Source organism: Diadema antillarum, unplaced genomic scaffold (assembly GCF_040938485.1).
Source record: "Diadema antillarum isolate AM-2024a unplaced genomic scaffold, OU_Dant_1.0 seq00000459_RagTag, whole genome shotgun sequence".
NCBI lineage: Eukaryota > Metazoa > Echinodermata > Echinoidea > Diadematoida > Diadematidae > Diadema > Diadema antillarum.
The window spans coordinates 735,383-748,203 of record NW_027271430.1 but is presented as its reverse complement, the minus strand read 5'-3'; the positions used below and the strand labels follow the sequence as shown (position 1 = coordinate 748,203).

The 12,821-nt window shown below is 39.1% G+C and overlaps 1 protein-coding gene across 1 annotated transcript in view; it reads left to right on the top strand.

Annotated features, from left to right (window-relative positions):
* The window catches only part of LOC139732977 (serine/threonine-protein kinase 36-like), a 37,640-nt gene that overhangs the window by 992 nt on the left and 23,827 nt on the right, over nucleotides 1–12,821 (top strand). Inside the window, exons 2-9 of the mRNA XM_071643813.1 lie at nucleotides 5,540–5,648; nucleotides 6,038–6,178; nucleotides 7,474–7,551; nucleotides 8,378–8,557; nucleotides 9,302–9,460; nucleotides 10,086–10,127; nucleotides 10,977–11,070; nucleotides 11,598–11,749. Coding sequence (XP_071499914.1) covers nucleotides 5,565–5,648; nucleotides 6,038–6,178; nucleotides 7,474–7,551; nucleotides 8,378–8,557; nucleotides 9,302–9,460; nucleotides 10,086–10,127; nucleotides 10,977–11,070; nucleotides 11,598–11,749 — 930 coding nt within the window. The 5' untranslated portion in view covers nucleotides 5,540–5,564. The remainder of the gene's footprint in view (nucleotides 1–5,539; nucleotides 5,649–6,037; nucleotides 6,179–7,473; nucleotides 7,552–8,377; nucleotides 8,558–9,301; nucleotides 9,461–10,085; nucleotides 10,128–10,976; nucleotides 11,071–11,597; nucleotides 11,750–12,821) is intronic.

Sequence of the window (12,821 nt, the reverse complement as noted above, 5' to 3'; positions counted from 1 at the left end):
TGGCAGAGCTGAGCAGCGCCATGCCCATGCCCACTCTCGGCGAGGCATGGGGCGGCGCGAACGGCACAGAGGGAGCAGCCAGCCACTCCGTAAACGTCGCTACGGATACGGGCGGTGGTTGAAATTGGAGGAAAAGGCGTCATTTGCTGCACTTCCCAATTTTCTCGCGTGAGTACTAAATTCTATGCAGTAGTCAGTTGGCATTTTCCTATCCATTGTCTTGAACTTTGAGCTGAGAGCTAGAGAGGGAGCAACTTGTTTCAACTCAACTGTGTTTTGCTACAACGTCGCGTGAATTGGGCTGAGCTGGTGTGCTACCGCCAGCAAATGCCAAGGTGAAAGGGCAAGGGTTTCTGCTAAAGGCTGGGCATATAGGGGGTTGCTTGACTCTTTTTTTTTTCTGATTTTTTTTTTTTTTTTTTGTCTTTTATTTTTTTCTGATATTTTTTTTCCAGGATGACTCAATAATATGTATTCCAACCTCATGCAGTTTGCAGTTGTCATTTTGCTGTTTTTCTGTCTATCCCCCAGCATCAGCGTTATTATTATTATCAATGATTGATACTGAATTAAAAAAAACACACACACACAACACACACATAAAATAACGATTTGGATGCATGCTGTATTGTTGGCAATTATCACGTGACTCAGATGACACTATTCGCTATGTTGGGACACTGCTCCTTAATTTACGAATATGTAACATTTGTGAAATAATACGAGTTTTAATATGTGAAAATGTCACTTTTTTTGTGTCTGAAATGATTTACTAGTACTATGGTGAAGTCGGTTTTCAAAGTGATATTTATTCAATGTACTATAATTGCTAACAGAAATACTGTTGTTACTGCTAATGATTGACAAATTGCCCTACACGTACATCGATATAAATGTTTATGTAAATATGATGATTTTATAGAGATAATTATTACATCGATGTAGGGCAATTTGTCAATCACTTGCATTAAAAAACATCTCGACGGAAGAATTTCATGAATTTGAAGAAATACTGTTATACCGGTACTGAAATGAATGGAATATATAACCTTGTAACGAAAGCAGCAGATAAAGCAATAGTAAATTACATTGTGATCAAAGTACATCTATGTAGCAACCTAACATCACTTTATCATTGAATTGTCATATAGACTGCACCTTGCTACTAACAATGAATACTATTGGCCCTGAAATTAATTTTACATTAGTACATGTATGTTCTTTCTTTCTTTTACGCCCAAGTACCAGGTATTACTTCTCTGGCAGGATAGACCAGCAGTAAACTCTGTGGTATTGAATTGCATGCAGACTTGTGCAGGATGGATACTGCAAGTAGTAGTAGGGCCTGGTAGGGGAAAATATGACCAGGTAAGCTCTGAGATTGTAATGTAGTGCTAGTTTTGGAACTACATTGCATTAAAGATCAAAAGTGGGATTTTTTTTTTTGTAACACCTATAACTTTCGACAAAGCTTAACATTTGCTAATATTTCACATTTTTTCTTACCTGCGCCTAAAATTGTATTATGATGGCCTGCTATTATGTAGGCCCACGGTAAGACAGCAAACTTGAATTTGTTGAGCTTCTTGGCTATTTCATTCTTTTCAATCTCAGATCATTATATTTTGTTCAGTTTGTAATTGTATAGGTTCATAGGTTGACACACATTCTCATTGACCTGTATGCCGTTTCTTTTTATCGCCCTCATTCCTTTCCCATTCATGTGTTCATCCCTTTCACACCACACCTACTCTTTTGTTTAACATTCCATATTAAGTTCGGTAGTCCGAACTTAACTTCCCTTGTCCAGTCGGCCACTACATTGGGATGTTCGACAGTGACATAGAAAAAGAAGAAATAAGTTCTCACCTCAGCTTGTTGACACGTTCGTCCAGTTTATTTTCATTTGTAGTCATAGTGAGTTGGGTTTTTACATTTTAGTTGGTCTCTTCCATTCCTGTTACTCTCAATTTCAATTTCAATTTACATGTATTTTCATATTTCTCATGAAAATAGTACAGACAAAATGAAAATGTACAGCAGTCTGTCTCAGCATGAAGTCAAAGGTGAGTTTAGAATTGGGCTATGGTACTAGAAATATGATGGGGCCTATACATACCAGCAAGTTTGTTCAGCTGCAACTTATACATGGAGAATAAGCTCATCAGGAGTCACATTCCAGCAGGGCTCCTACTTAGAACCAGACTGTGTGACCATGGTAACCGGCAAGCTGCCACGTACAAGAATTCTGAAATCAGGTACAATAATGAAGGACTTGTGGAATGTTAACAGGCAGGCTGATCAATACCTGCATTCCTGGTTAGGATCCCTCCGGAGTAGAAGAATAGACAAGGAAAAAAAGCAACAAGTTTACTACCAGGTACCCGATATGCACTTGCGTGCTGTAGCTGCTAATAAGATGTTGCTTTAAGGCTGCGTTCACATAGAAGTATACTATTCGGGTATTCGGGCTCGTTTTTCGAGGGCACGCGAATAGCTTGAATCGAACGATAGGATTTCCTCACACCACTTCACATAGGAGGACACTATTCGAAAGTACCGAATAGCTGCGAAAAGTATAGCAAAGTGGGAATCGAGCTTGTTCGATTTTCTTGCAGCGTATACCGTCTCTCGTTTATGAAATAATGACACTTTTGGTCTGGATTTGCCCTTTAGCAAAAATAAGCATGTAGACTGACATTCTGATGCAGTTTAGAAATTGTTAATAAGATTTACTGGGATGTAGGAGGAAGAAATCCTCACTGCATGGGATGGTGAGTTGACGGTGCGGGTGATGGTGTACTCTGTGCCCGAATAGCGAATAGCGAATACCAAATACTTCTATGTGAACGCAGCCTTGCGTTCACATAGAAGTATTCGGTATACGGTATTTGCTATTCGCTATTCGCTATGCGCCGTCAAGTCGACCCAGTACACCATCACCTGCACCATCCGGATTTCTTCCTCGTACACAACCATCCCAGCAAACTTATTAAAAATTTCTAAACTGCATCAGAATGTCAGTCTACATGCTTATTTTTGTTAAAGGGCAAATTGAGACCAAAATCGTCATCATTTCATAAACGAGAAATGGTATACGCTGTTCGAAAATCGAACAAGCACGATTCCCACCATACTATTCTATGCTATTCGGCATTTTCGAATAGTGCCCTCTTATGTGAACCGGTGTTAGGAAATCCTGTCGTTCGATTCAAGCTATATTTGTGTGCCCTCGAAAACGAGCACCGTATACCCGAATAGTATACTCCTATGTGAACGCAGCCTAAGACTGTAAGAGTATGTTTAAAAGAAGGTGGTGCGGTGCAGCATATTGGGAAGTTCATTCCAATAACTAGGCCCATGGTGAACATAATACACAATGGATTTTTTGTTTTGTTTTGTTTTATTGTTTTTTGCGTAAAAAAAAAGAAAATGAACTTGACGGTTGGCCATTATCGTGCAGGTACAGGTGGCAGAGGATTTTTCTCTTGAATTAGGGTAAGGATTCCCATGGCAAAAATGGCAATGTCATCAAAACAAAAACAATTCCTTTTTATTTTTGAAAGTACACACAAAAGGTAGGCCCTACAATCATAAACAAGGCCAATCTAGCTAGCACTACATTTCATTACCGGTTTCATGATATCAACCATTCAACCAAACCGTCCATATCTACAGGTCAAATAACTGACCACTGGATATCAAACAATTTATTAATTTCCACGGTAATGCCCATAAACAGACTCACCCCTTGACTTTTGCTTGTTTGTTTTTATTAAGAAAAAAGGTAACATTTATTGGACAGAAATAACTTTTGAGTAGAACGCAGATCTATACATAAAATCAGCAACAACAACAGCAACAACAAAACATTTAACAGTTAAAATCAAATGCATATATTGACCTTCATGTAGTTCACATCGAATGATCTGCTACATAATTTGATTTCTTCTCTACTGGGGATACGGGTACGGAGTGGCTGGCTGCTCCCTCTGTGCCCCGCGCCGCCCCGTGCCTCGCCGAGAGTGGGCATGGCGCTGCTCAGCTCTGCCACAGTGATGCGTGAGCGAGCTGCTGGTGGCGATACCGGTGCGGTGCTATACGGCAAAGATGAAATCATGCGAACAAATATCCAACATTTCACCAAACATGTGCAAAATTAAATTCCCTAGAAGATGAAATTAGTTGAAGGAACCCTGAATACACCTTCATACATGATAAAATTGATATTTCTACAGAGATTTACTGACAAAACAACAGCTAAAACTTAGCTGGGCCGAGTTAGCCCACCGCGCGAAATGAACGTGAACCTATGGGGATCGCGAACCGCGATAAAAACGTCTGAAATTTCATTTTTACGTCGTTGTATCCCCCAAAAGTTGGCAAATATTCTTTACAGAAACCACTAAGCACAATTCCATGAAAATTACGGTTAGAAAAGACGTCATAAAGACGAAATAAACTCGAAAGACAGACGAGCGCTCACGATCACTATCGATACCAACGAGTGGGACAACTCGGCCCACCCTCGACGGGTGGGACGAGATGTCCCGTGGGCCGAGTTAGCCCGACCCCATTCTAGATTGGATCTAGATGTCTCTAACGTTACACCTCGGTTTATTCCCCATAGCCTGTGTACAACAGATAGAGGGGAGACCGCTTGCCAGCTGATAATGATTGGCTACGCGTTAGATAGGCCGATAGTAGTATCAGATATGGTTAAATTTACTGGCCTGGCCCTGGTGACGTGGTGTAAAATAACTGCTCTGTTATGAATGTTGGTTAATGTCAAAATGATCTGCAAACACTTACTAATAGTAATCATGGTAATGTTATTGTTAATGTTAGACTGAAGACCGGACCTACCTACACTGAAGTCGTAGTCGTGTCTACTAACGTTACTCCTGAAGAGTCAAAAACATTCAGTGCCAGTCCGTGGCCATCATGGCCACGCTAGGACTCAGTCAGTCAGTGCCAAATGGACAACTCGCTGTCAAGCAAGATGTCCGTAGACACGATTAGCCAGAATTAATGTAATGCCGAAAGTGAGTCTTCACAATCTTCAGAATGTTCACTGTGCATTGCATTGCTGTCATCACTCAGTATCATGTCCAGGCATGACTAAATGTCAGTGTGGTGTGGTGTGGTGTGGTGAAACATTATACTAGACGCAATGTAGAATCTAGAGAGAATCATTTCATTGTAATTTGTACAGCTGTATTTGTAATCAGTGTGGCAGATGGCCAGTGTGCCCAGCTCTAACGTTAAACGTATTGAGCCACTACAAACACTGCACTGGCAACTGCCATACAGAAAGCCATGGCTGGAGAAAGATTTGGTAAATTATGTTACCCAGGTAGGCCTGTCAGCTATACGAAGGTCTACATTTGTAACTAAAGTTTGCCCGTTTTGCAGATTGTGTATGGGACCCCGTCTACTTTCATTCCAGGAGAATCACAAGTGCTCTTTGTCTTTTCTGTGTCAATCAACAATTGATCAGTATGTATTCTCTGTTTTGTTTTGTTTTTTTTCCCCTCAGGTTTGCTTGTCAAATTCAAAGCATCATGGAGAACTACCACGTACTGGAACTCATTGGAGAGGGTTCCTTTGGAAAGGTTTATAGAGGGAGGAAGAAATATACCGGCAAGGTTTGTTCATGAATTCTTTCTGAAATTTAAGAGTCATGTTGGCAAATTAATATTAGTAATAAAAATAATGATGATGATGATGATTATGATGATGATGATGATGATGATGGTGATTATGATGATGATGAGAATACTACTACTACTACTACTAATAATAATAATGATAATAATAATAATGATAATAATAATAATTATAACAATATAAAATGATAATGATGGATCATAATGATGATATCAATGATAATGATTAATATACTGCAATTAATGGGAGTAACATATTATTGTTATTGATGTTATTATTATTATCATTATCATCATTATCATCACCATCACCATCACCATCATCATCATAATAATGGTTGCCGTATCATTGCTGTCCTTGTCGACAGATTGTGGCCCTGAAGTTCATCCCTAAGCTGGGACGTAGTGACAAAGAGCTTGACAGTCTCCGGAAAGAGATTGAGATCATGAAAGGGATGCACCACCCAAACATCATTGAGATGCTGGACACGTTTGAGACAGATAAGGATGTGAGTAGGGGACAATTATGTTTGACATGTTAAGGGGAAACTCAAAATACAGAGTCTATAGAATCTATTATCATTCTTTGTCGTGGCAGCTCTCTAGTTATAAAACACTTTAAAGCATTTGTAACTGTCAACACTTGCTTCAGTTCAGGAGTAATATCATTCAAAAAAAAAAAAGGGCAGCTGGTTGTGTACCAAGAAATTGTGCTAGCTGATGCTAAGCCATTAAAATCAGCTGTGTATGTACACGTACAAACGTAAAGCCCTGGATGATATCTTGGTGTTTAGAGGCAAAACTTTGACATGAGCATGATACTTTTGGCCATTATTATTTTTTCAATTAGTTGTATTTCACTTGTTTCTCTCAGTCTTATCTGTGTCACAGAAATCTTGTTTGCCTGCATTAATTCAGTTGTTGCATGGTCAGGCAAACTTAGACAAGTTTAAATGTTTGTGGGTGTAGCTTTTGTTAAGAAAACATACAGAAGGAGCTAACTACTGTAAAAGTGGAAATTTTCGCGGTGTTCAAATTTTCGCGCATTTCGCGCAACCAGAAACTAGCGCAAAAATAACAGCACGCGAATATTTTTGCTTGCCATATGTGCCTGTGCGCGATGTCTTGATTCCGCGGAATTAAAAACACGCGAAACTCTTCCGACCCAGCCAAGCGCGAAAAATTAGTCACGCGAAAATATCCACTTTTACAGTATTAGTGACCTGGCCTGATGGATCTAGGTACAAAATACTGTCATTTATTTTTGTAAATCACTGGAACCTTGGGTTTCAGTGACATTCCTACAATGTTTCCAACTAACTGCAAATTATATGTAAACACGTTAGACAATTGTGCTGGATTTTTGCAGAGAATTTGTGAATCTTACAATTCAATATTTCAGGTGTCTCTAAAGCGAAACCCCTGTTAGTATATCATGTTCACCCCTCGTCTGACCAAGGTAAAGCTCATGTGGTGTATTTAAGCAATAACACAGTGAACCGTTGACAGAGAGAAGATGCTCATGACACCATTTTCACATATGTGTGTCATTATGTTGATAGTGCCTTTTCACACACAAAATGATATACAGTCAACCTTGCTTAAGTCGACCTGGCATAAGTCGAATAATCGCCTACGTTGGAGGTCTTTTCAAGTCCTCTTCTCTTTATATTCTATTGATTTTAAGTTGAAGCTATTTCTTCAGGCTAGTAAGATTCAACTTTAATATGCAAGGTTGACTGTATGGCCCTTCATAGACATGTGCATAAAGTAATTGATTCCATGTGTCTCTCTGTCACTCTAGGTTGTTGCAGTAACGGACTATGCAGAGGGTGAGCTCTTCCAGATATTGGAGGACGATGGTAATCTGCCGGAGGAACAGGTACAGGAATTATTGTCAGCTTTTTGTGCTTTGCATTTTTAGGTGTAAGACTAGGGTCCTGTTTATTGTGTGAAACCATTTATTACAGTACATGGCATGTAGAAAGTACTCCCAACTCATTTGCTGCTATTGTGATTGAAAAACTGAAGAAAAATTGTGCCTATTGATAGCATATTGTGATTATTATTGGAAGAATACATTAAAGGAGAATGAAACCCAAATATTCATACTGTGCATTAAGTGAATGCAGCAATATTAGTACAACACATTAGCAAAGTTTGACAAAAATCAGACGATCCATTGAAAATTTATGAATTTTTAAAGTTTCAGTGGCACCATTGCTGGAAAAGAAGACTACACCAGGTCATGATGTCACACATGAGAATGATATAAAGAAACTATAAAGAGAATATCATAAAAATTTTGTATGAAAAGTACACATTCCCTCAACATGTTACTGACATATGTTAAGGGTAATATCATTCCCCCTGCTTTCTGAAAGAGGTAAGTCAGTTGCTCTTTAGTTATGCTAGAAAAGTGAAAATATGTTAGATTTTTCTATGTATCATTATCCATACATGACATCACACAATGTTGTAGTCTTTTCATTAAGCGATGGCCGCATTTAAACTTTAAGAATTCATAACTTTAAAACAGATTATCTGAATTTTCTCCAACTTTGCTGATGTGTTCTTCTAATAACACTGTTATCCTCGATCCACATATATATTCTCCTTTAAATAAGTGCAAACTGATCCCTGGTACCAGTAATTTATTGAAATGATTACCAGTGTATTATGTTGTCAATACTGCCCTCTATCTGTAGGTGAGGGTGATTGCGTGTCAGCTGGTTGCCGCCCTGTATTACCTCCACTCCCATCGTATCCTCCATCGAGACATGAAGCCACAGAACATTCTCTTGGGCAAAGGAGGTGTGGTCAAGCTGTGTGACTTTGGCTTCGCTCGGGCCATGAGCATCAACACGCTGGTCCTCACGTCCATCAAGGTGGGTGCAGTCATGGAAGAAGAAGGAATACTGAAAAAGTGGAAACTTTCCCGTGGGAAATTTTAAAGTGATTTGACCATTTAGATATTATTGTGATGATTATTCAAGAAATCCCCCAAAATGAAGATTAACTTCATTGAGGACGGGCTGATTTTACTACAACATGCATTTCCCATAGACACCTGCCCGAGTATACTCGGGACTCATCGTCTATGGGTTAAACCTTTTGCTCATTATTACTGAGTACAACTGCCAACTAGTATGACTGTACAGTACATATTGGGGAGGGGGAGGTCTAATAAAAAATATGACAATGTGTGTTTAGCATTTTGCATTTTCCTATAAATTGATTAATCATGCTTATAATGAATGATTTTTTTTCCCCTTGTTAAACCAATATACAATTTTGAACCTCACAATATATAATTTACTCTGCATTGGTATGTTCATCATAATCTTCCAGAAGTAGGCGGCCGTGCCTGTGTTTCTTGTCTAATCAGGAGAACACTTAACTTCTTAGTTGTGGTAAAAAGCTTCTGATGTATGCCATGCTGCAAGCTAACTTGGGTCATTGAAAAGGTACTGGTACATCCCTTTTTATAACAAATCACCAGTGTTGGTAGAGAAAAGAAGAAAATGACATGTAGCATTATGTTTATGTCTAAGCCAAGAGATTGTCAGTCAAAGATAGTAAGAAGCCTGTAGTAAGATGCCATGTACCAGCTTGTTTGATTTCATTTGCAGGGCACACCTCTTTACATGGCACCGGAGCTGGTTGAAGAGAAGCCGTATGACCACACAGCAGACCTCTGGTCTCTAGGCTGTATCCTCTATGAGCTGTTTGTAGGCACGCCCCCTTTTTACACCAACAGCATCTTTCAGCTTGTCAGCCTCATCATTAAGGTGATCAATTTTAGCACCATTATTTCCTTGTTTCTTTTCTTTTATGTTCTGGGATATTTGACACTTCTCAAAGACACATGATCTGTCAAAGCTCCAAATTGTACTAGTACATGACATATGTTCAGCGTTGACCAAATATATTGGATATAATTTGCAACAAACCAACATCCAGCAGATGCTTGAAGTTAGCTATGTCTTATGTTTACCCAGTTGGCAAATTAAATGATTGCCTTTCAAATTCTGTTTGCTTGTGAGGCAGACAAGGAAATATGTAGAGCATCTTGAAATGATGATTTGAAACTGAAGAATATAAACAAATGTTTTTCACTGAAAAATTTTGCAATATCTTCAGCATTTTTCAATAAATCTCACAATCTTTTCCAATACACTACAATGATATGTACAGTAGAACCTTGTTATTCAAAGAGTTTAGTGTATCATAATGTTCCTATAACAAGATGATTTTTTTGGTCCCAGCTCTTTTATATCTCCTTGATTTTGTACCCCTATATAGTGAGAAGCTTGATATAATAACATGATTATCATGATTAATAGATCCTTTTTATAGCAAGGTTCCTCTTTCAAAACATTTGTACTCATTTCTTTTTCTCTCTGACATTTACAGGATCCTGTCAAGTGGCCCAAGAACATGAATCCTGATTTCAAGGTGAGTTGAATCCTCCCCAGAAGTAGCAGGCTTACATTACAGATGTCAATTTACTGCCAGTTTCAATTTTGAGTCTGCAAAAAGTCACTTGAAATACACACATATAACATGTTTGTACTCCCTCTCTTGGATAAACAAACTGAAATTCAAACTTGGAGATAAGAAAATGCACATTTTGAATGCTGCTTAGTTTTTTGGTCAATATACTTTTGTTACTAAAAAAAAAAAAAGAGAGAGAGAGAGAGAACTGCCATGTCACTCTCACATGATGTGCCTGCCAGTCACATGACCACTCAGTCATATGACTTGGACAGCACATACAATGTGCACACGTGACACCATGTTGGGGGATTTACTGACACTCAGTCTCAGCTGGCACGTCATTTGTGCAGTTTCCCACAACATTTTGTTGAGCAGTTGCTTTCAAGTTACATATTTCTCCTTGGGTTTAAATATTATTATTTTTTTTTATGTGTGTGTTAATGTGAATGAGCTTTAAGGTGCTAAGATTTCATGTAATCAAGACGTATTGTTAAACAGGAAATCTTCATGTGAGTGAAACTTTCGTGAATATTCTCGAACGGAAAATGCAGGCACAAGTTTTTGTCTACACAATCCAGTACATACAGTATACTCTTAATTCTTTCATGGTCTGCAATTCATGTAAGTTTCGTGCAGTGGAAAAAGGCCATTAACCCAGACTTCGGAAAGTTTCATGCTGCAAATGCTTCTAATTGTACAGTGTCAATATGTTTGTTTTCACAAATATTTAAAAAAAAGGTGAATACAGAAATGAAGACATATGTCACACTTAAATTTGTTTTTGTTCTGCAAATGTCCAATTTGCAGGATTTCCTTCAAGGCCTGCTGACGAAGACGGCCAAACATCGGCTCTCTTGGCCTCAGCTCCTCTACCACCCTTTCATTGCTGGTGGAGTCCATGGTAAGGTCATTTGTTTCTTCGAAGTTGGAAAAAAGTAAGAGCTGGTCAACCGAAACTTGTCTTGGTTTCTGTGACATGAAATCTTCAGCTAAGACTGAACTGTCTTTCCTCACGAGCACAAGTTGAAGAATGGATATTTGCCAAATTTCTTTGGCAAAAGCAGCTGCCCAGAAACTTAAGTTTCATTTCATTTCTGGATCTAGAGATTTGAGATTGTAAATTGTGGTTAGAGATTAAAGATTAACATAAGATTTTCAGTTTCAGTGTGAGTGAAAGACTTCAGGTATAAAGATGGAAACTTATAATTTATGAGAAATGATGTACACCTGCAAAGTGTCCTATTACACCACTGATACTCTCACATATATTCATCTCAGTATCCTAAGTATGATTTCAGGTTTCTATGTTTCAATTTAAGTCAAGGACTTCAAGTGTAGAGTTGAAAAATTACAATTTGGGTGATGTATGCCAGCAAAGCATCCTATTTCACCAGTCATACTCTATCTCTCATATTCTCATCCCCCAAGTCTCGGAGTCTCTGACGGAGAGACCGTTCACTGAGGCGCCCTCGGCGGAGGAGCTCGCCAGGAAGGAGAAGGCAGTCCAGGAGAAATCCAGCAATGTGGCTCCAGGGACCACCATCATGAGGAAGCTGAAGCAGAGGGAGCAAGGACCACAGGTGGGCCTCAGTTTTCTGTTAACCCTTCCTGTGCTTTCAGTACTGATTGACACAGAAAACCCCATAGTGTTGTACATACTGTCTTAAGTCCCTGGCACAGAAAGGATTGTTGTCCCCGCCGAACGAGTTCGAGCAGGGGACTATGAAACGGGCTCCGTACGTGTGTGTGTCCGTGTGTCCGTCCGTCCGTCTGTCTGTCCGTCCGTCTGTCTGTGCGTCCGTGTGTGATCAAAATGTTCAATTTGCTACTTCTCTGTCATTTATGAGCCAATTTTGATTCTGTTTGCTTTATATGATAGCACTACATGGGAGCTTTGAAACTTCTACACAGAATTTCAGTTGTGACCTTTGACCTTGACCTTTGACCTATATTGTACATTTTGCTTCAAAATGCTACTTCTTCGCCATTTCTAACCCGATTTCGATTCCGTTTGCTTTATGTGATGGCACTAGGTGAGGGCTTCAAAACTTGTACACAGAATTTTGACCTTTGACTTCTTTGACCTTTGACCTTGATTTTTGACCTATATTGTACATTGGCTACAAAATGCTACTCCTTCGCCATTTCTAACCCGATTTCGATTCCGTTTGCTTTATGTGATGGCACTAGGTGAGGGCTTCAAAACTTCTACACAGAATTTTGACCTTTGACTTCTTTGACCTTTGACCTTGATTTTTGACCTGCATTGTACATTTTGCTACAAAATGCTACTCCTTTGCCATTTCTAACCCAATTTCATTTCCGTTTGCTTTATGTGATGGCACTACAGTCTGTAGGTGAGGGCTTCAAAACTTCTACACAGAATTTTGACCCTTGACTTCTTTGACCTTTGACCTTGATTTTTTACCTATATTGTACATTGGCTACAAAATGCTCCTCCTTTGCCATTTCTAACCCGATTTCGATTCCGTTTTCTTTATGTGATGGCACTAGGTGAGGGCTTCAAAACTTCTACACAGAATTTTGACCTTTGACTTCTTTGACCTTTGACCTTGATTTTTTACCTATATTGTACATTGGCTACAAAATGCTACTCCTTTGCCATTTCTAACCCGATTTCGATTCCGTTTG